This window comes from Falco biarmicus, chromosome 16 (genome assembly GCF_023638135.1).
Source record: "Falco biarmicus isolate bFalBia1 chromosome 16, bFalBia1.pri, whole genome shotgun sequence".
Taxonomy (NCBI): domain Eukaryota; kingdom Metazoa; phylum Chordata; class Aves; order Falconiformes; family Falconidae; genus Falco; species Falco biarmicus.
In genome coordinates, this window is record NC_079303.1 from 10,727,931 (window position 1) to 10,749,865 (window position 21,935).

Consider the following 21,935-nt stretch of genomic DNA (forward strand, 5'->3'; position numbering starts at 1 on the left):
GGCTGTCCTGGTGGCACACCAGCTCTCGGCAGCCTCCAAGCCACAGCTGCTGGGCCAAAGCCACGGTTCCAGCTGCTGGCTCCCTGCCTGTCCTGCCGCACTACACAGCATCGCGCTGCGGGCAGGACAGAGCAGGGCAGGGCAGGCTCTGGGACCGCTGGCCTGGGGTTCTCCGTTGATGGCGTCTTACTCTGTTTTCCTTTGCAGCAGGAGGGAGCAGCAGCAGCAGCAGGAGGAGGATGGGGCTGCCCTGGCCCTTTGCTCTACGGCGCACCCCGGCCGCTGCCCAGGCACCAGGGCAGGCGGGCTCCGGCTGCAGCAGGGCGCTCTTTGGGCAGCCCCTGGCAGCCCTCTGTGGGGAGGACAACACGCTGCCCCGGCCCATCCAGGTAAGCCAGCCTGGACACGGGGTCCCCAGCCCCCCACTCAGTCCACAGGCAGTGTCCCCTGGCTCCAGGTACTGGGGAATTGGGCTCTCTGCCCATGGCTCACGCTTCTCTGCTCCCAGCCCCTTTGCAGGAGGACAGAGCCCAGCCTGGGGAAGAGCGCTGGCCATGGCCACCGCTGCTGCAGGGCAGCTCCTCAGCCAAGCCACTGTCCTGCATCTCTTGCAGGAGCTGCTGGCTGTCCTGCACCAGGAAGGACCGACGACGGAGGGGATATTCCGCAGAGCTGCCGGCGGCACAGAACTTCGGCAGCTACGCGAGGCCCTGGACCGCGGCACGGAAGTCGATGTGGGAAGCCAGCCTGCACTGCTGCTGGCCGTCATCTTGAAGGTGAGCGCTTCTGAGCTGCAGCTGGAGGAGCTCCTGGCTGGCCTGCAGCGTTCAAAGGCTCACCTGCAGCCCTTGGCATTGCAGGAATTCCTGCGAAGCATCCCCACCAAGCTCCTCGTCATCGACCTCTACGAGGACTGGATGGCAGCCATGGAGAGGGCCAGCAAGCAGGCCAAGGTGGAGGAGCTGAAAGCGTAAGTGTGGGCAGCCGCCGGCCTGTTGAGCAGGGACCGGGAGAGTTCTGGGACCTGCCTGCAAAGGCATGGGTTCCTCAGAAAGCTGTCTTTTCGGGCAGCTGCAAAGCTGTGCAACACGGCTGCTGGCTCCCACCCGCCTGGGGCCAGCTGCAGGGACGGCTGTGGGCACCCTCTGCTTCATCAGCCTTGTCTTCCTCTTCCCTCAGGGTGGCTGACAAGTTGCCTGTGGCCAATCTCCTCCTCCTGAAGCGGCTGATGGCCCTGCTGCAGCACATCGGCCACAACGCAGCCACCAGCAGAATGAGCTGCAGCAACCTGGCCATCTGCATCGGGCCCAACCTGCTGAGCCCACCCAACGAGGACCTGCTCCCGCTGCAGGCCATGCTGGCAGTGACCGAGAAGGTACGCCCTACCCAGCAGCCGGCTGCTGCCTTCCCGGCCCATCGGAGCTTGGCTGTTGAGAGGTCCCTGGCTGCCTCCTCCCTTGAGCCAGGGCTGGTGGGCTGGGTGCCTGGAAGAGCAACCCCCAGCCGCAGCCACCTGCGCAGACAAAGGGTCAGCAGTGGGAAAGGCTGCTTGACATGTCTGCAGGCACCTGGCTTGAGACCAAGGCTTTCATGTCTGCAGGTGAACGTGCTGGTGGAGTTCCTCATTGAAAACTGCGGGGACATCTTTGGGGGGGAGGTGGCCGGCCTCTCCCCTCCATCAGCCGAGGAGGTGCCAGCACCCATGGACAGGCGCACAGGTAGGAGGAGGGGCTGAGGCTTGTCACAGACACTGGGGCTCGGGATGCCAGAAACCTCAACGTTGAGGAGACAAGCGGTGTAGGGCTTGGCTGGGCTTTGCTTGAGATGTTCTTGACTTCCAAGAAGTCGCGCTGCTGCACGTGCTTTTGCTTTCCAGAGCTGCAGTGCGAAGAGCAAAGTGGCCCTGCAGGCACAGCAGACACCCAGCGTCCGGCAGAAGCCTTTCTGGATGCAGACGCCTCTCTGCTGGACATCGACAGAGGAGCTGGGGGAGACACAGGGGCAGGGCCCAAAGCGGCAGAGGTACGGCAGCTCCACAGACACTGGGACAACATGTCTCAAGTGGGACAGTAATTTCCCAGGAGGCCAAGCAGCCGCTGGGCCTCCTCCTGGCAGCCGCTCTCTTGTGCCTTTGGGGCTCCTCCTCTCCCCCCAGCGTGGTACGTGTTAAGGAAAACTGGAAAGGCTGTTTCTGGAATGCATTTCATGAAGTATGATCTGCTTCATCAAACAAAACATACCTACAAAACACCCACAAAAGGACAGAAGGGAGTAGCTGTCACCTTGAGAGGGCTTTTGCTCAGATCCTATTCCATCGCAGCTTCATCAAGTCTAGGCTGCAGTGGCTGGACTGTGCAAAATGTGCATGATGCAAACCAGCATCTCCTCTGTAGAGCTAAGATGGCAATTTGGCAGTCAGGCCCTCACTACCCCAGGCCCTTACTTGCCACCCGTTACCTCCCACGTTTCTGGTTTAGGCACCTCCAGATTTGCCTCCAGCCACCCCCGAGGGCACGGCAGAGTCCCCGGCATGCCTGCAACAACTGACCAGCCTGCCCCAGGAAACCAGGTAGGAAGAGCTCCCCTTGCCTGACCTGAGAGCTCACTGCAGGGGCTTGGGGCTTTCCCCCTCTCATCACGCTGTGGGGTGGAAAGTTTTTCAGGATCCCACCAGGAGAAGGAAAACTCGAGACAAAGAAAGAGAAAAGAAATCTGGGCAGAGGAGAGGGACAGCACAGCAAAAATAAAACGGAGAAGAGAGGAAATGACTTTGCGGGCCCAAACCTGAGAAAATTCAGGACGGTGCAGCACGTCAGGAAGGCCAGGTGCGTACCAGGCGCGGCTGCCCATCTTTCCCGAGTCTGAACACGGCCCTAAGTCAGCCCAGCTGGCTGGCAAGGGCCGGCGAGGGCTGGTGCTGAGCAGGGTTTGGGATGAGCCCCACGGCAGCTCCCCAGGGGCTCCCCATTGAGCCCTGCTGCGTGGCACAGGGGCACTGTCAGCATCCCTGCGCACGCACAGCTCCCTAGGGAGGTCACCCCTGGGGAGAAGGCCCCTAGTGGAGGCCAGCAAGAGCTCTCCCTTCTGGGCCATGAGGAATTCCTCAGAAACAGTGTCCTCCAAAGAAGGGGGAACCAAATCCTGCCTCTTCCTGCCTCTGGGGGCTTAGCAGAGCTTTCTGACTCTGTCGTTGCAGGTGCTGACTGACTTTCACCGGCTGAACCGCTGTGACTCCTGGGCCCTCGCAGCTGGTGTTGACAATAAAAGAATCTTTTCCCTCTCCTGACCGTGTCTGCCATCGTGTCTTCCGGAGTGGGGAGCTCTTGTGCTGGGAAGGACCCTCGGGGAGGAGTTTGGGATCATCCCTTGCCCCAGCACCCTTTCCAGCGGGCATCGGGGCTGAGTTGAGGAGCTTTAGGAGGAAAAGCAAAGCACAGAGCCACACAGGAGGGTGGGGTTGGAAGGGACCCGTGGAGGTCCTCTGGGCCAAGCCCTCTGCTCCAGCACGCTCATCTAGAGCAGGTTGCAGAGAACTGTGTGCCCTTGGCCTTTGAAGATCTGCAAGGACAGAGAGCCCACAACCTCCTCGGACAACCTTTGCCAGCATGGGACCACTCTGGGGGGGAACATTTGCCATTTCAATCTCTTCTTTCACTGTACCACATTCCAGAACAGCCATGACATGACCAGCTCAGGCTTGAAACCAAGTGCTGTGGCCGGCCTTCAGGGCCAGCAGGGACTGGGGGCCAGAGGGGAAGTGTTTTAGGGACGGATCGTGGGGGCCGGAGGGAGGGTTTGAGGGACGGACGCCGAGGAAGGCCTCATCCCTGCAGAGATGGCTCAGGCCCAGGGCCTGTCTTAAGGTTCAGTCTTAGTGTTAGGGCTTAAGGTTATATCTTAGGGTTAAGTCTTAGGCTTCATTCTTAGGGTTAGCTTTTAAGGTTAAGTCTTCAGGTTAAGTCTTAAAATTTATCTTAGGGATAAGTCTTTGGGTTAAGTCTTAATATTTAAGTGTTAAGGTTAAGTCTTTAGGTCAAGTCTTAAGGTTAAGTCTTAAAGTTAACTCTTAAGTTTAAGACTTATGGATTGAGTCTTGGGGTTAACTATAAAGTTTAATGCTTAAGTTTAAGTCTTAGGGTTAACCCTTAAGAGTTAAGTCTTGGGGATAAGTCTTAGGGATAACTCTTTGGGTTAAGTCTTAAAATTTAAGTCTTAGGGTTATGACTTTAGGGTCAAGTTTTAAGGTTATGTCTTAGGCTTAATTCTCAGGGTTAAGTCTTAAGGTTGAGCCTTAAGTTTAAGTCATAAGGTTAAGTCTTAGGGTGAAGTCTTAGGGTTAAATCATGAGTGTAAATCTTAAGGTTAAGTTTTAAGGTTAAATCTTTAAGGTTAAGTCTTGGGGTTAAGTCTTAATGGTACATCTTAAAGTTAAGTCTTAGCGAATGCTTAATAGTCTTAGGGTTAAATCTCAGGGTTAAGTCTCAAGGTAAAGTGTCAACGTTAAGTATCAGGGTTAAGTCGTAACGTTGTCTCTTAAGGTTCAATCTTAGTGTTAAGTCTTAAGGTTATATCTTAGGGTTAAACGTTAGGGTTCAGTCTTAGGGTTAAGTTTTAAGGTGAAGTCTTTATGTTAAGCCTTAGGGTTAAGTCTTAAAATTTAAGTCTTAAGCTTAAGTCTTAGGGTTAAGTTTTAGGGTTACGTCTTAATGTTATGTCTTAAATTTAAGTCTTAATTTTAAGTCTTAGGGCTAAGCCTTATGGTTGTCTTAAGTTCAAGTCTTATGTATTGAGCCTTAGAGTTAAGTCTACATCTTAATTCTTAAGTTTAAGTCTTTGAGTTAACTCCTAGAGTTAAGTCTTAGAGTTAAGTCTTGGGCATAAGTCTTAGGATTAAGTTTTAAGATTAAGTCTTAGGGTTAAGTCTCAGTGTTAAGTCAGAGGGATGAGTGGTGAATTAATCTTAAAATTTAAGTCTTAGGGTTATGACTTAGGGTTAAGTCTTAAGGTTAAGTCTTAGCGTTAATTCTGAGGGTTAAGTCCTAAAGTTAAGTCTTAAGGTTGAGCCTTAAGTTTAAGTCATAGGGTTAAGTTTTTAGTGTAAATCTTAAGGTTACGTTTTAAGGTTAAGTCTTAGGGTTAAGTCTTGAGGTTAAGTCTTAATGGTACATCTTAAAGTTAAGTCTTAGCATTAAGACAGGGTTAAACCTCAGGGTTAAATCGCAAGGTAAAGTCTCAAGGTTAAGTCTCAGGGTTAAGTCGTCAGGTTGTTTCTTAGGGTTCAGTCTTAGGGTTAAGTTTTAAAGTTAAACTATAGGTTAAGTCTTAGGGTTAAGTTTTAAGGTGAAGTCTCAGGATTATGTCTTAGGGTTAAGTCTAGAGTTAAGTCTTAATGTTCTAAGGTGAAGTCTTTGTGTTAAGTCTCAGGGTTAAGTCTTAAATTTAAGTCTTAAGCTTAAGTCTTAGGGTTAAGTTTTAGGGTTACGTCTTAATGTTATGTCTTAAATTTAAGTCTTAATTTTAAGTCTTAGGGCTAAGTCTTATGGTTGTCTTAAGTTCACGTCTTATGTATTGAGACTTAGAGTTAAGTCTAAATTTTAATTCTTAAGTTTAAGTCTTAGAGTAAACTCCTAGTGTTAAGTCTTAGAGTTAAGTCTTGGGCATAAGTCTTAGGATTAAGTTTTAAGATTAAGTCTTAGGGTTAAGTCTCAGTGTTAAGTCAGAGGGATGAGTGGTGAATTAATCTTAAAATTTAAGTCTTAGGGTTATGACTTAGGGTTAAGTCTTAAGGTTAAGTCTTAGCGTTAATTCTGAGGGTTAAGTCCTAAAGTTAAGTCTTAAGGTTGAGCCTTAAGTTTAAGTCATAGGGTTAAGTCTTAGGGTTCAGTCTTAGGGTTAAGTTTTAAAGTTAAACTTTAGGTTAAGTCTTAGGGTTAAGTCTCAAGATTGTGTCTTAGGGTTAAGTCTAGAGTTAAGTCTTAATGTTCTAAGGTGAAGTCTTAGGGTTAAGTCTTAAATTTAAGTCTTAAGGTTAAGTCTTAAGTTTACATCTTATAGACTGAGTCTTAGGGTTAAATCTGAATTTTAAGTCTTAGGGTTAAGTATTAAGGGTAAGTCTGAGGTTTAAGTCTCAGGGTTAAGTCTTAGGATTTAAGTCTTAAGTTTAAGTGTTAAATTTAAGTCTTAATGTTAAGCCTTAGGGTGTAAGTCTTAACATTAACTTTTAAATTTAAGTCTTAAGGTTAAGTCCCAAGTTTAAATCTTAAGGTTAAGTCTTAGGGTTAATGTTAGGGTTAACTCTCAGGGTTAAACCTTAAGGTTGAGTCTTAAGTCTTAGAGATAGGTCTTAGGCTTAAGGCATAGGCTTACGTCATAGGGTTAAGTCTTAAGGTTATGTCTTAAAATTCAGACTTAGGGTTAGGTCATACCTAACATAGGGTTAGGTAATGACTAGAAATTCAAAAACAGCCATGCTATTGCCCATGTTCCAGAAACACGTCTGTTCTGGCTGTTGCAAAGGCCCCAGCAATGTCCATAACTTACAGCCAATTAAATTCTTCTGTAAAAATTGTGTTAGGTTCCAATGAAGAATTAACGGGTCGTATGAAAAACGGTAAACAGCTTCTGAAGTGCTGCTTCTTTGTGTCTTGCAGATGAGTAATACTGCAGCATCACACTGAGGCCAATAAGGTGCTCCCCTTCCATCTTCCCAAGCTGGGAACTACTCTCTACAGGATAGTATCAAAGTATACGCACATTTTAAAGTTAGGATAAACACTCTGAATTATTAACAATTAATGTTTTGCTCATATTACAGCAGTTATCCAGCTAGAGAGCACAGTGTAAGGTTTACAACCACTATTTCACAAGAAAGTACATCTAAACATACCTTAATAAGCTGGGCCAGAGAAAGAGATGCGGAAGAGTCGCCAATCTATTCAGAAAAATTAAACACATGTTCAAGTTCTGCATACAATCAGAACATAGCAAGAGTTCACCCCTACTGCTGTATGAAAGCCTGCGCTATAGCCTCTGAGCATCACTGAAAGAGCCACCTCCAAGCCAGTGGAATTTGTATTTGTTCAAAACAAAGTCCAAACCTTAAACAGCTTTACGTATGCCTACGTTGTTAATGGGAAGAAACTAAAGTAACCAACCCCTCTTGAGATCAATCTATCGCTCAGGATACCTCAGAGGGGGACCCTTGCCAAATGCTCACAACTGCTTAAAAGACGGAGGGTTAAGGAAGCTGTCCATTTTCAGCTCAAAAGGATCTAAAAAAAATATTTCCGTTTATTTGAGAAGGAAGTGTCACTACAGGAAACATTGCCAGTGCAGTTTATAAATTAATCAGTTAATAGCTCAACATTTTCTAAATGCACACAGGCACGGTTCATGAGCGCAGCATAGTTTTTGCGCTGTCTTTCATTTACTTTCATTAGACCCCAAGTTCATGAATTTCTAGGTTAAGTTATCCTAAGAGCTTACAAAGTGATCAGATCCCGTGACCTAGAGCTCGTGTAATGCCTCACACCATTCGAGTGAAGAAAAAGCAGTTATACTTACAGATGAAAACCAAACACCACCACAAAGTAATGTTTGTACTATGAGGGCTATTTTGAAATGCATTGTTGCACGTAGCATTCCACCCAAGGGCCAAATGGAGATCTAGGCCATCACTAGTCAAGTATCTCCTCGCGTTACTTATTCATGTCTTAGCAGCAGAACGACAGTGTTTTCTGAACTGAAGAAAAATGCTGCCCCTTTTCCAAATGTAAATTCAAAGTGGTGGTGTACTGAAGGGTGGCACCAAGTTCAGTGGTGCAAACCTTGAACCTGCAAGCTCTAAAAATGAGCCCACATTATCTGTACAACACACAGTCATACAAGAAATGTTCTAGCCTATTCAGTACGAAATGCAATGCGTTACTAGGCACAAATACCACTGCTCACATTAGCACCGTGCAAAAGTTGGCATTGCTCAGTTTTCACTATGCTGAATCAAATACATTGGATTTACAGCATACAACACTGTGTTTCACTGGAAAGTATGTTTTTATATATATATTACAAATATTATATATAAAACATTTATATTTTATATATATAAAAGAATTAGTACAAGGCTACATTTCTTAGGCTTAGGTGCAGCATGAAGAAAAAAGTTTCAGCTTGTGTTTTTACATACCTCTTTTGATGTTCTACTCGCTGGCTCAGTTTGACTTCTAGAAGAAGAAAGATGATCAGAACTTAAAATAAAGCACTCGTAACCAACATAAAGCCGTGAAAACAGTTTATAAAACCTGAGCACCAAAACACCGTGTTCTGATAGTCTTATGAATATGGAAATTTATTTCTATACATAAAGTGTGCTCTCCTGGTACATTCAGTGCAACTGAAATAAAACCCCAAATCCCATTCCTTCTTTGTCCCCAATTACTCTAAGATACAGAATACAGCAGTGCAAGAAGAAGTCCTCACATATTTTCTTTCTTCTCTCTAAGTCTCAAAACGATGAAGACTGTGCTACACTTTTCTGTTCTTAAATAGTCAGCCATCCAAATATGAAGGCACCTTCAGGCAATCTGTATAGCCCCACTATCACAAACAGGTACCAGATAGAGCACTTTGGTTTCTACACTCCCCTGACAAAACAAGAACAGGTGTCTGTAGAAAAGTGCTTCTTTGTGGAGGCCCAAGCACTGTGTTCAGGTACCCACCATCCTCTAGCCTAAAGTGACTACCAATAGCAGTAGAAACATCACCTGAAAGCAGTTCCAAGGATTTTCTGTGGTCGAGGAGGCCTGTGTTAAAAAAATAAGGAAAAAAGCCTGGATTACCAGAATTTGCTTTAAGATCATCTTGAACATGCTACAATATTTTAGGAAACACTTATGGCACACAAGCCCTTGCCGAGATTCCACATACTCATTGGTCTGTACCTGCATGCTACTCATGAATCACACATGCAACCGTCCATCAGTTAACAAACAATTCATACATCATCCAAAGCGTCCCACGAGCAGAGGCAACCCAAAGGCTGCTGTGCAAGTCCTGCACAAATAGAAAGGCTCATACTTCCTGCCACTGCTACACCACCACCAGGCTCGCAAGTACAGCCACGTACCTCCTGAACATGAGGAAGTGCGAGGAAACGCTTTAGATTACCACACCATGGTTTCTCCATCCACTTGCCTTGAGGAAGATACTACAAGGTGACTAACGCATTTCTGAAGGCCTCTCCACCGTGACACCATGCGTTCATCATTCCCAAACACTAACGACTCTACCAGTTGTTTCCACAATGTTTCCAGCTGAAGGAAGAGAAAGCTAACCTGCCCGATCCATTTGCAACTTTAGGAGAGCAGCGGCATACATCCCTGATCCCCACGGGCAGGTATTTCTTGGATCTTTGATGCTAGGGGCACCTAGCCTCTCATTTTAGGGCAGCATTCCAAAACCAGGAGAGGGTGCCATCCAACCAGAAACCGAGGCGATATTGACAAGACAGCACTAAGCATCCCCATCTAAATTAACCCCCCAAACCAGGCCATGTTTAGAAGCACAGTGCTGTGGCATCCAGAAAGCCTTGGCAGCGCCTGAAAGCACTGCAACACCTACTGCAGTAATATGCCCAAAGCTTACAGGAGAGCCACATAAATTCAGGGGGTTTTGCTTGCAGATGCTTCATGGGTACTAGGATGACGCGGTACTGTTTGTTTGAGACACGCTGTAACTCGCCAGTACACTTTATGTATTGAGAACTAACATTAGAAAGACATGGCAAAACCACAAGTCAATAGTATCTACTGATGGTGGAGGAGAGGTCTGTCTTGAAGAAGCCTTGAAAACATGACCATTCAAACCATGCTGATGCAGCTGATACAGAACTGGACTGGACGAATACATCGATGACGGCGATAATGCTGTAGTCAGGCTTACATTTGAGTATCTGCAATTGTAATCAGATTCTCTGTCCTCCATAAATCTGAGGAATACAGCAGTAATACCTGGAGCACAGAGAGCAGCTTAGGCTGAAAACAAACTTAGAAAGGTAACTACTAACATTTGGGAATGTGCTCAACTGCTTTCTGAGCTTCAGGTTTGGAAAAGATCAACTGTTCCTTCACCGTCCTGGCACAAAAGGCAATACGCTTTAGGATGTTGTTCTTTTTCTCTTGCCCGACATAGACATTGTCTTTAGGAATCTAATAGGAAGCACTTAAGAATGAAACTTCTTGTTTGCATGGTTTGCCAGCTGGCCACTCTCAGTCCTTCCTCTGGAGACAGCATGCAGCCCACACACACACACACCCCTTTGGGGTGTAAGAATACCCTGCCCCCCTCCCCCAGACAAAGGAAGCAGTCAAACACGGAGACTCGGACTGCTGGCAGATGGGAACAAATCACCGGTTCACACTGCAATGTGTCTCTCCGTTTACTCTAAAAGCACTAAAAGCAAAAGCATACAATAAGGAATCTCTCTGCATAGAGGAAACAGGATGGAGAACTTGACTCTCAGAAAAACCAAGCCCAAGAACAAACCCAATTCAAACGTCTGAACAGTTACCACTGTTGGAGCTTGAATGCCACGTCCCAGCAGGCTGAAAAATCTAAGTCTGCTTTGGGACAGACACCTTCAAATCTGCCCTGTCACAACACAATTTAACAGCAGCTTTAACAAGAAAGATACAACCTGAATGCCTCCGTAAACTAACCGCCACAAAGAAGGTGAACGCACTGAAACCCCTCCCAAAGAACACAACGTGTTATGGCTACTTACCCAAGGTCTGTTTTGCCGGTAGCTTTAACTCCTCTGACGGGGACTCCCCTAACAGTTACCGATGAGTTCCCCGGAATCAGGGCATTATCATCTGTGTATTCTGGAAACAACATCAATACAGAGAAAGCATCAGTCAGTTTGTAAGAGTGATATTGACATGTCGTGACGTAGCACTTCAGGGAATCCCTTTACAGATACAAACCCAACATTTTACACACAGCGTCATGCTTTTATCGTCTCAGGTTACCTTTCCAGAAATCTTCAGGTCTGATAGTCAAACACAAGCAGCAAAATCTTTTCCATTTTTTTGGAATCGTTTCAATGCCAACAGCAAAATGGTCTCTAAAGTCACTAAAGCAGAGTCTGCTAAAGCATGAGGTTCTTTCCTGATCTCACTTACATTGCTTTTGCTCCTGTTAGCTTACAAAACCCTAGAACATGTCTCTATAACAGCGAGCACGGAAGAGGACACCCCCACCCTGCCTCCCACCTTTTCAAACACATCCCAACCATCCATTTTGCCTTCCCACCATCTTCAAAGAGAGTCCACCATCTCTTTCTTTTTTTTTCCCCCAGTGATGTTTAAAATCCTGTTTACTTTTAGCTTCTATTAGCATTGCTGCTATTACGAGATTTCCGTGATCACGCGGCCCCGAAAAATCTGAACAAGTTGGCCATCTTCACTCAAGGTTCACTGAAGGGTCTTTCCAAGATCACGTCACCATTTAGTCAGGACTCCTGCACCAAGTTATAAAACCCACGACCGTATCTCCACAGGGAAGATCTCCGAGAACCCCCTTTAGGCAGAACATCCTGGCCGAGTTCTTTCCTTCATCTTCTGAAGGTGACTTTAAGCACGTAGAGGCTGTTCAATAAAAACAGAAATTCACGGTTGTGTGTAAAACCCCAAAATCTCGCATACATGTGTATGACACTGAAATGTATTCCTTAGCTTTGCTCTGACAACCACTGGGGGATTTTTGCCTTTTCACAGGGAAGACACCCTTACAGAAGTTCCACTAAGTATCTGTGTCACAACCTGTACATCTGCCTCTACCTGCATGTCTATCTCTACCGCCGTATGACACGCGATCCCGTAACACCCCCAAGACCCCTAACACCGTGCTGTTAAGTCTCCTCACAGATACTCTCCTGAACATACTTTACCTATCTGCAGGTAAACAGCGTGCTTAGGTCCAACCACTTGAAAGGCTAGGGCCAAAGTTACAGTTACCGCAGCAGACATGTTATTCTGTTTAAGTTTTAATACATCAAACAGGAAGAGGGAAAAAACCTATGAGTACACATTGTAAAGAAAAGACTGTTGTGAGAATGTCACAGAACCACAGGAAAAAAAAAAGAAAAAAACCAAAACAAAACACCCGATAAAATTTGAATGTTTAAGGAATGGCAACGGTTTCCAAGTCTTTTTATTTCTGTCATATCCCAAAGTCTTTAATCACATGCAAGCTTTGCCAGATGGTAGATTACCAAACTGAAACAGCACGCTAAGTAATACGAAACCATTACCGTCTCTGAGAATCAAGCACCATTTCTGAGATTCAAAAGAACTTAGGGCTTCTCGAAGAACATTTCTAGGTATATTCACCATAAGTGATCTGCCATAAAACTTCAGTATTGCCCTGACACCGTTTAACACGCAGTACCAGGAAAAAAATGCACCGTTTGAAAGAAACGAAGAAATGATGCTCAATAACATCTGAATGAAAATGTCTTTGGCGTAGCAAAGAAGCTGTATTAGCAAGAAATGCCAAGTATACTTGAGACAGAACACCCGTCTACAAGATGGCTTTCCAGGGTCTGCATAGATTCTCACTCACAGATACACTCTTGATCCAAAACGTTGCTACTGAGCAGTTTCTGCAGCAGCCAAGCGCCACTTTGGCAATGCGGTGGAGTAAAAGTAGTTGAAGACAAATTTCAGTCACCAAACCCACTTTTTTCCCCTTCCAATTAGCCATCCACTCCTTTTCTATCACGTTCAGCCTTCTCTGCCGGGTTTCAAAGAAATCTGGCAGGTTTGTGATTACAAGGCATTGTCCCACATTTCCTTATCGTTTTACCTAGAAGGGTTCCCAGAAACCAAACCTCTTCCACGCACGGTGCCGCACATCGACCCCGTACGCTGCTGTGCCTGGCTGCGCACACAGCCCTCACGCCAGCTGCCAGCGCACAACCACGGAAGAGCAGCTCTGAGGCCCCAGCACAAGTCACCGCTGCCGGCCGCGGCCCAATCGCCTCACTGGCCACCTGCGCCACCGCCAGCCGGCCGGTCCCCGCATCCCGCGCCTGCCGCCCCCACGCGCCTTCCATGGTCTAGGCGTTGGTGACCTGCAGGTCGCAGTGAGTCGCCTTCAGCCTCTCGCGGCCTGATCTGGCGCCTGAGGTCCTGTCACCGCCAGGCTTTCAATACCTGCTCTCCCCTCCTGTCACCCCCCAGGCTGTCCCCAACAGCTGTCCTCTCCTGTACCCCCCCCCCCAGGCCTGTCCCCACCTACTGTCCCCTCCTGTCACCCTCCAGGCTGCCATTGCCTGCTGTCCCCTCCTGTCACCCCCGGGCTGTCACTACCTGGTGGCATAAGCTACATGAGATAACAAGACAATAAGAAAAAAAAAAACCAAACCGAAAACCTGCTTTGGTGAACACCAAAACACCCATGACTTTCTCAGGCTCTTCACTACCCCACATGTGAGTCAAGGGACAGGGTCTCCCACAGGCTCTTTTGCGGGCACTTCCTGAAGACACCCCCACCCCCCAACCCCCACCCCACCCTGCTTTTCTACAAGTGCACAAAGAGGTTAAGAAGAGTTTCATGTCTAAGTTAAAGGAGGCAGTTTCTGAAATTAGCTTAGGTGAAAAAAGCAAGGTGGTGTATTTATGGATTTTCTCCTCTGCAAAGCCATGAAGAAAACATGAACCGCACTCCCCAAAGGCAAAGGAGCAAACTGAGGGAGAGCAGCTCACTGGCGCCTTTCAGAGCTTCAACAGTCTGGAGAAACGGGAAAAAAACCCATGCAAAGATAAAGAGCAGCCAAGATGCACTTTTATAAAATGCACATTGGGGCCTGTTCCAGATCTCAGAATGACTTTCAGTATTGCTTTGCATGACTATTAGACCAAGGCCTAAAGTGGCGTGATAGCTTCTGCTTGCCGGGGCACGGTAAGATCACTCAAACGAGCGACAAGGTAACAAGTAAACACCAGAGGCAATAGCGGAGCTTACCGTTTCCCTCCACTGGTGACCAGCTGTACATAAACCAGCTTAACCAGCCTCCCTAAGGGTGGCTCTAAAGTCGCTGAAAAGGAAAAAAAAGAAGGTAAGTGCTTAGCCTGAAATGCAAAGGCACCATCTTGGCTCCCAGGCAGGTGGCACAGATGGCCCAACAGGGTCATGTGCCCACCTTCCAGGGAAGATAAAAAAAGCGCAGGACGTCTTAGTGGGGTGGGTTTGTTGCATCCTTTCCGTTTGCTGAAAGCCTGAGGAAGGATGTATTCCACGGTAGGACCGGTGGCACTTTAGACCTGAGGTTAAAAAAGTGCTGCACTTCAGTGACGCTCCCCAAGCTGCTTTCACCACCAAACAGAAAAAGATTTGCTTTCTCCAGTATGGTGGGAATGATACCATAAAGTCGGTCAGGGAGAAAAACCCTCTAAGACTTGCTTGCAAGTTTCAGAAGGCCGGCATTCTTTATGGCAGTGCTGGGAGCACGGGGGAATGTTTCCTCTGAGCGTGCTCACCCAGTTCCTCGAGGGTACGCACTATGGACAGCAGAGCACTTGCACACTCATAGCGCATTACACATGCATTTTCAGTCAGGCACGGGATGGGTTACAAGTTGCTTGCTTTAATGCAAACGAGCACACACCCTCAGACAGCACTGCTGAGGTTTTTTACTAGCTCCCCGTGCTCCCCAAGCGGGGCCTTGCCCTCTCTCGGGGGGCTATCTGAGTCAGAGGTCACGATCTCCCCCCACAACAATTACCTTTGTCCGAATTCCAACCAACATTCTGCGGATCGCAGCACTCTTATCGGCTTGTCTCCTCCTGCGACCACAACGTCCTCACCCAGAGGCTCTTTCTGCATCACTGAAGAGAACGCCGATCTTTTCCCCATCCATTCTTTGTTCCCCATCCTTCTCAAGGCTGACTCCCTGCATGAGAGGTCCCTTAATTCGTCACTTCTAACAGCTTTAGAGAGTCAGCTTGGCCTAACCTTTGTGCGCAGGTGTGTTTAACGTAGAGCTACACAGCAAATCAGAGCGTGGTAACCGGGGAGCTCAGACATCTTGTCCCTTTGCCGAGCCAGCAGCCTTCCCTTAACAGAATCCCTGGACATAAACGTATACACAGTGGAATCTATACAGTGGCATCAAACGTCCCGCCAGACACCACAACCTCTGTCCCTGGCATGGCCCAACTGCCCAGCACCACCAGACCACTCTGGCCCAAACACCATAAGGCAATGGTTCCCACCTGACAACAGCAAGTCGAGGAACATTTTTTTTTTTTTCCTAAATAGAGAGAGTTTTACTTCGTATGCTGCCGACTACATCAAATTCTGTTTTGCTGGCTGACTGGATAGACAGCAAAGCTGAACTCCACATCAAATATAATCAAATCTATCAAGTATATCACATAATGGAATATATCAAATGCAGTTTCTTATATTGCAATAAAAGAAAATAGCATGCAATATGATAAAAGGAACCAGTGGCAGTTACTGTGAGCGATATGATAAAAGAGCAACAGGAGCGAAGCATCCATTTGTTATCCCAAAGTGTTAACGTGACTAAGGAAAGGAGACATCACCAATTAACACCCCAACAACACCCAGGCCCACCCTTCGGCTGGGAGCCCCCTTGCAGCCAGTGCCAGGAGTCCCTCGGGAGCTGGGAAATTCCCCTGGAGAAGGTACCAGGAAGGAATTCTCTTGCTGCTTCCCACCGTGCATGGTAGCCATGTGAGGCACAGCACAAGAGTTCTGCTCCCTGCTTTCTCTGGTGAGAAAATTGACACAGCACTTTTGAACTCATGGCCTGGGAAACCATGAACCAAAAAACATGGCCTGGGGAAGTGCAGGGCTGCTCCCCTGGAGAGGGTTCCAGAAGGAATTTTATTGCTACTTCTCACCATGTCCTTGCAGCCACGTCAGGCACAGCAGAGAAGTTGTGCACCCTGCTCTCTGTGGGGAGAAACTGGACACCTTTACACTGGCAATAATGCACAGCCCAAAAAACTCACCTTGACAAAGTGCAGGGCTGCTCCCCTGGAGAAGGTGGCAGGAAGGAATTCTCTTGCTGCTTCTCACCCTGCCCTGGCAGCCATGTCAGGCACAGCACAAATGTTCTGCTCCCTGCCTTCTGTGGTCAGAAAATGGACCCCTCACCTTTGAAATTGCGCAGAGCCCAAAAACCTCACCTTGGCAAACTGCAGCACTGCTCCCCTGGAGAAGGTGGCAGGAAGGAATTCTCTTGCTGCTTCTCACCCTGCCCTGGCAGCCATGTCAGGCACAGCACAAAAGTGCTGCTCCCTGCTTTCCGTGGTGAGCAAAAATTAATCCCTCAGCGGTGCAGTCGTTAAGATCCAAAAAAAGTCCCTTTGGCAAAGTACAGCACTCCTCCCATAAAGAAGGTTCCAGGAAGGAATTCTCTTGCTGTTCTCACCCTGCCCTGGCAGCCATGTGAGGCACAGCACAAAAGTTCACCTCCCTACTTCCTGTGGTGAGAAATTTGACCCAAACATTTTGCACTCATGCAGAACCAGTGCTCACTTTGTGAAAGGGCAGCACTGCTCCCCTGGAGAAGGGGCCAGGAAGGAATCCTCTTGCTGTTTCTCACCCTGCCCTGGCACCCATGTGAGGAACAGCACAGCACAAAAGTTCTGCTCCCTGCTTTCTGTGGTGAGCAAAATTGACCCTTCAGAGCTGCAGACCTTAAGAGCCAAAAAAAAATACATCTTGGGAAAGGGCAGCACTGTTCCCCTGGAGCAGGTGCCAGGAAGGAATTTTCTTGCTGTTTCTCACTCTGTCCTTGCAGCCATGTGAGGCACAGCACAAATGTTCTGCTCCCTAATAGCTGTGTTCTGAAAATGAACCCCTCACATTTGCAATCGTATAGAGCCAAAAAACCCCTCACCTTGACAAGTGCAGCACTGCTCCCCTGAAGAAGGTTCCAGGAAGAAACTCACTTGCTGTTTCTCACCGTGCCCTGGCCGCCATGTGAGGCACAGCAGAAAAGTGCTGCTCCCTGCTTTCTAAAGTTGGCAAAATTGACCGTTTATAGTTCTACTCATGTAGAGACAGGACTTTCTTATTCAAAAGCAAAACCCAAAAAGCCACGTAGCCGTGGGAAACCCTTTATCCTTCCGTGTGGCTGGTGACTTCCCATGGCTCTTCCGCAAGGCAGGAGAAACAACCATGAATTTGGAAGCCCACGTAAATTCAAGTACACTTAGTCCTCTGACAGTCACTACTTATGGGCCAGCAGTCCTCTCACCCCTCCACAGATCTGCCTCTTAGTCCTCTAGCAGTCATCCTCCATGGAGGGACCACAAGTCCTCCATACCTACCTACCAACTCACCAGAAATGAGTCAGACCACACCAGAAGTGACACTGCCTGACCTGCAGGAGATATACTAGGCCTGTAACGATGGTTTCAAGACAGAAAAAAACACCACCGTCCACCAGCACAGCAGAAAAACAACCAGAAGAAACTTGGTACACAAACCAGAGGCCCCCATGCAAACCCTACAAAGGCAAAATAGCTGAAAAAAGGCACTCTCCACAAAAAAAAAAATCACCACACAGAACACATGATAAAAATGCCATAACCCCAGGAACACAGGGCCAACAAACACAGGTTCTGTCCATAACAATAACACACTTTGACACTAACTCGCCTGACCTCTGGCATACCATAACCTTGTTGCCCCCAAACCACAGCACATTGTAGCCCTAAGGCAACACAAAATGGAACGCAAAGTCCCTGAAGATCTCCGCCAGGGCAAAAGCAAAGCACAGAGCCACACGGGAGGGTGGGGTTGGAAGGGACCCGTGGAGGTCCTCTGGGCCAAGCCCTCTGCTCCATCACGCTCACCTAGAGCAGGTCGCAGAGAAATGTGTGCCCTTGGCCTTTGAAGATCTCCAAGGACAGAGGCTGCACACCCTCCTTGGACAACCTCTGCCAGCATTTGACCGCTCTGGGGGGGAAAATTTGCCATTTCTATCTCTCATTTCACTGTACCACATTCCAGAACAGCCATGACATTACAAGCTCAGGCTTGAAAGCCAGTGCTGTGGCTGGCCTGAAATTCTGTCCCCGTATTTTTCATCCACTGGTAGCTAAAGGAGGACAAACAAGGATTTCTTTCAAAGGAGAACTTCTCTTTTCCTCTGTCCTACTTCTCTACCAGTGATCTGGATTCTGAGTGCTGTGCCACTGTCCTAATGGCCTGGAGAGGGATACTTCTTGTAGGACAGGGAGGAGGTGACAGTGGAGATCATCAGGCTGGGGAAGCTGAAGGAAAACGCAAGCAACTGGAGTTGCCTGGAGCAAGAGTGGCCAGCTTCAGAGCTAGGTCACCTCGTGTCCTCAGCTCCCATGCAGGAGCTGAACCACACACATGGACTGCAAAGCAGTGTGGCCCATAGAAAAAAATCTGCTTTTGGCTCGGGATCGCCCAGGGGCATTTAACTGCAATTCCGCCCTTGTCAGCAGGAAGGAAACATGCCCTGCAAGCACACACTGAGGCATGACACCTTCACCGGGGCTAAAGGGTACCTCAGGAGACCAACATGGGACCCCCCAGGGGCACCTGGATTGCTGGCTGGAGGACGGGTAGGTCAAAGGACCCTGATGGGAGCCCTGCAGGCTCCATACATTGGACCAACGGGCACCTTCCCTTGTCACACAGAGCATCCTCTCGGATGCTCTGGACAGTTTCTGGTAGATCTCTGGAGAAGAGCTTCCCCCCAGCCCTCTCCCATGGGCTTGCTCACCCCCGGTGCCCTTCCCAAGCACAGCCCCAGCAGGTGGATGCAACCGGCGTTGCAGGGAAGAACAAGCAGCAGGCACACAGTCAGCACTGCAGGAAAGCTGGGACCCCAGACACCCACCCAGCCTCCCCAATCCCAGCCTGGCCCACAAGAGTGCCTTTATATCCCTTTCCCAGAAGTGCTGAATTCCCCTTCCAGCATTAGCCACTGGACCCACGCTGCTTCTTGCTGCAGTGTACAACAGCCAGCAGAGAACTTGCTACATGTCTCTGATGTCCTGCATTTTTCCTGAAAAGGGCGGGTGTGTAACTCTCTGCATCGCTTCTATTTGGAGCAAGGCATTGCTTAGGGTCAACAGTGAAACCAGACACGGGCCATCAAAAGCTGGCTACGGGTCCCTTCTTTGCCATGGTCATGGCCTACCCCACAAACTCGCCCCTGGCCGTGTTGGCCACCGGCTGGGTGAAGGTCATGGCTAACAGGGCAGGGGCTCCTGGGTGGTGCTCATCCAGCCCTGATCGCCAAGGGTGAAGCCTTAACACCCAGGTGGGATAAAGCCTTCCCAAGCAAGGGTGGTGCTCCAGGGGCACCACAATTCCTGCCGAAGCTCACCACACCTTTCATTTCCCTGTGGCGCCTGGCAGGACCCGAGCGGCTCTTTACTGCTGCTAGTCCCCCCGTCTTTTGGTAAAAATGGAAGTTTTTCCTCCCGGTGGGCCTGCTCCAATTCCAGCGCCTTGGGGCCTGAGGCCTAGCACGGCCTGTGTGCCAGAGGCCTTCCAACGGCTAGGCTGGCCTCCACCAAGAGGAGTCTGCCTCTAGCCACAATGGTCATCTCTAGGAAAAACAGCTTCTTTTATTGAGCGGGACCCTGTCAAAAAGCCAGGTGAAAGCGCTGGCCGCAGGCGCAGGGAGGTGGCCCTTGCCCCCTGCCCTGTCCTGCTCGGTGCTCCCCCGGGCAAGGCAGGGCCGGCCATACTGGAGAGGGCCCCAGCCCCGCCCCCGCAGGCCCCGCCCACTTTCCGTTGGGCTCAGACCGTTGGTCACGGGGAGCCCACGGCCACCACAGGCAGCAGGGCAGAGCTGTGCTGGCACGCAGCGGCGCTGGCAGGAGGCAGCCTCTGGCCCAGCAGCGCTGCCACAGCACCAGCACCCCGCTTCCCAGCCTCCCCGTCGCCGGCTGGGCCCCCTCCTCGCTGCACGGCCAGGGCCCTCCTCTCCCGGGCAGGATGGGCCAGGCCAGCTGCTGCTGCAGCTCCAGGTGGGCTCCCCCAGGGCTCGGGGACACGCGGGCACAGCTGGGCCACGCAGCACTGACGTTGCTCATGCCCGCCACTCTCTGCTCTGCAGGGAGGCTCTCAGCGATGCCGAGCCGGTGCTGAGCGCAGACGTGCGGCTGACCCGGGGCCGCAAGAGGAGCGAGAGGCGCCTGCTCCTCCTCCACAAGGAACTGGTGGTCGCCAAGTTGCGGTAAGACCCTCAGAGCCCAGATCCTTCCCCCCAGCCCCGGCCCAGGGACACCCTGGCACCAGCCCCAGGCCCCGGCCCCTCGGTGCTGGAGGCACCAACGTCCGTCCCAAGGGCAGGTGGGGGACAGGGCTCTGCGCGTGGGGACCCAGCCCAAGGAGCCCCCCTCCAGCTCAGGGCCGGCTTCTGCTCTCTGCAGACATGGCACCAGCCTGCGCCCACAGCTCTGCCTGGCCCTGGACCAGCTGTGGGTGCTCAGCAGCGGGAAGGAGGCTGCGGGGCAGGAGGGACAGGAGGAGGAGGAGCAAGGCACCGATGAGGACAGCACCTCTGTCATCCTCGCCTGGCCCACCGGCTCCTGCATTGCCACTTTTGGGTGAGTCGTGGTCGGGCAGGAGAGCTTCCCAGCCGTGCCCACGCCATCCCGTGAAGACTGGCCTCTGCCTTGCGTGCAGAGCCTGGGCAGGGAGCAGGCAGCTCGGTGGCAGGGAGGGAGGGATGGGGGATGCTTCCCCATCCTGCATCCCCTCGTCACCTTTTGGCCCCCAGAAGGGAAGGGCAAATACAGCTGCTCAGGCAGGACAGAGCAACCCAGGGCTTTGACAGCGCCTCTGTCCTGCCCCACGGGGCAGGGCTGTGCAGGCCCCCACCTTTGCCCAGGGCTGGGGGCAGCAGGGCCTGACGCTGTCTCTCCTCTCTTTCTGCAGCTCCCAGGCACTGAAGGAGCTGTGGGTGGCCACGCTGCTGGGGTAAGCCGGGGGGGGGGGTGCTCCAGGAGAAGCTGGGCCCACGGGGGAACACAGCCCCCAGCTGGGGAAGGTGCCCCTGGGGCTGCAGGCAGCTCTCGCGCACAGCTGCCTGACAAGAGACAAGAGACGGCTTGGGGCTCACCCAGCTCTCTCCCTCTCCCTTCCCGGTGCACAGGACACCAGAAGGACACACGGGAGCCCGCGTCACCCGCCTAACATCCATCAAGCTCCTGGAGAAGGAGCTGAGCCGCCGCCACGCCGTGAGTGTCTCTCTGCTCTGGGCCCTGTCCCCAAGCACTGCTCCTGCAGCCGAGCAGCAGACCCATGGCTGCTCACCTTCTTCCCCTCCTTCTCTCCCGCCCAGTGGAGGACAGTGCGCGCCAGGAGCCTGGAGAGGCTGATGGAGGCACAGGCAGAGGTGAGAATGGCTGCCTTGCACCCATCTCTGGCTGTGCTGGGATGTGCAGCCAGTGGGGTGACCATGTGCAGGAGGGCGGGGGTTCCCACAGTACCACTCCGCAGCAGAGGGGGTTGGGGAGACACCAGGAATGCTGGTACGTACTGGCTGGCTGGCGGAGCTGGGACGAAACCTGCCGCACGGGGCAGAGAGCCTGGGAGGCCAGAGGGTCCCAGCTCTGCCATGCTTAGGCTGCTGGTGCCGGGGGGCAGCTCGCCGCTGGCCCTTTCTGCTGCGGGGCTGCTCTCCAAGCGCAGCCCGATTCTTGGTTCTTGCAGGCTCATCCCAAGCAAGGGCCTGCGACGGCCCCATCTGCAAACGCAGGGGGACTTTGCCACGAGCCAGGTGAGTTTGGGAAAGAAAGGCAGCCTCCTGCAGTGGATTGAACTGTGCTCACTTGTCCCCTGAGTGTCGCCATGCAGGTTGGGCACCGCACGGGAGGACAGCACCTGGACTAGCAAGGACA

The 21,935-nt window shown here is 50.5% G+C and overlaps 1 protein-coding gene across 1 annotated transcript; it reads left to right on the top strand.

The window, feature by feature from the left end:
• The first annotated feature begins 85 nt into the window (after nt 1-85).
• Nucleotides 86-21,927, top strand: LOC130159881 (T-cell activation Rho GTPase-activating protein-like). Its single transcript, XM_056361911.1, has 9 exons — nt 86-389; nt 615-776; nt 861-970; nt 1,180-1,375; nt 1,601-1,657; nt 18,519-18,577; nt 20,147-20,266; nt 21,188-21,272; nt 21,892-21,927. The coding sequence occupies exons 1-9, from the start codon at nt 240-242 to the stop codon at nt 21,925-21,927; spliced, it is 975 nt and encodes a 324-aa protein (XP_056217886.1). The 5' UTR covers nt 86-239.
• Nucleotides 21,928-21,935: the final 8 nt, after the last annotated feature.

What these genes read in the sequence shown, in the direction of transcription:
- LOC130159881 (XM_056361911.1), top strand. Translation starts at nt 240, where the DNA reads ATGGGGCTGCCCTGGCCCTTTGCTCTACGGCGCACCCCGGCCGCTGCC. An exon ending in CGCTGCCCCGGCCCATCCAG is followed by an intron (nt 390 to 614) that starts GTAAGCCAGCCT and finishes CATCTCTTGCAG; the next exon opens with GAGCTGCTGGCTGTCCTGCA. An exon ending in GGGACATCTTTGGGGGGGAG is followed by an intron (nt 1,658 to 18,518) that starts GTGGCCGGCCTC and finishes CCTTGTCAGCAG; the next exon opens with GAAGGAAACATGCCCTGCAA.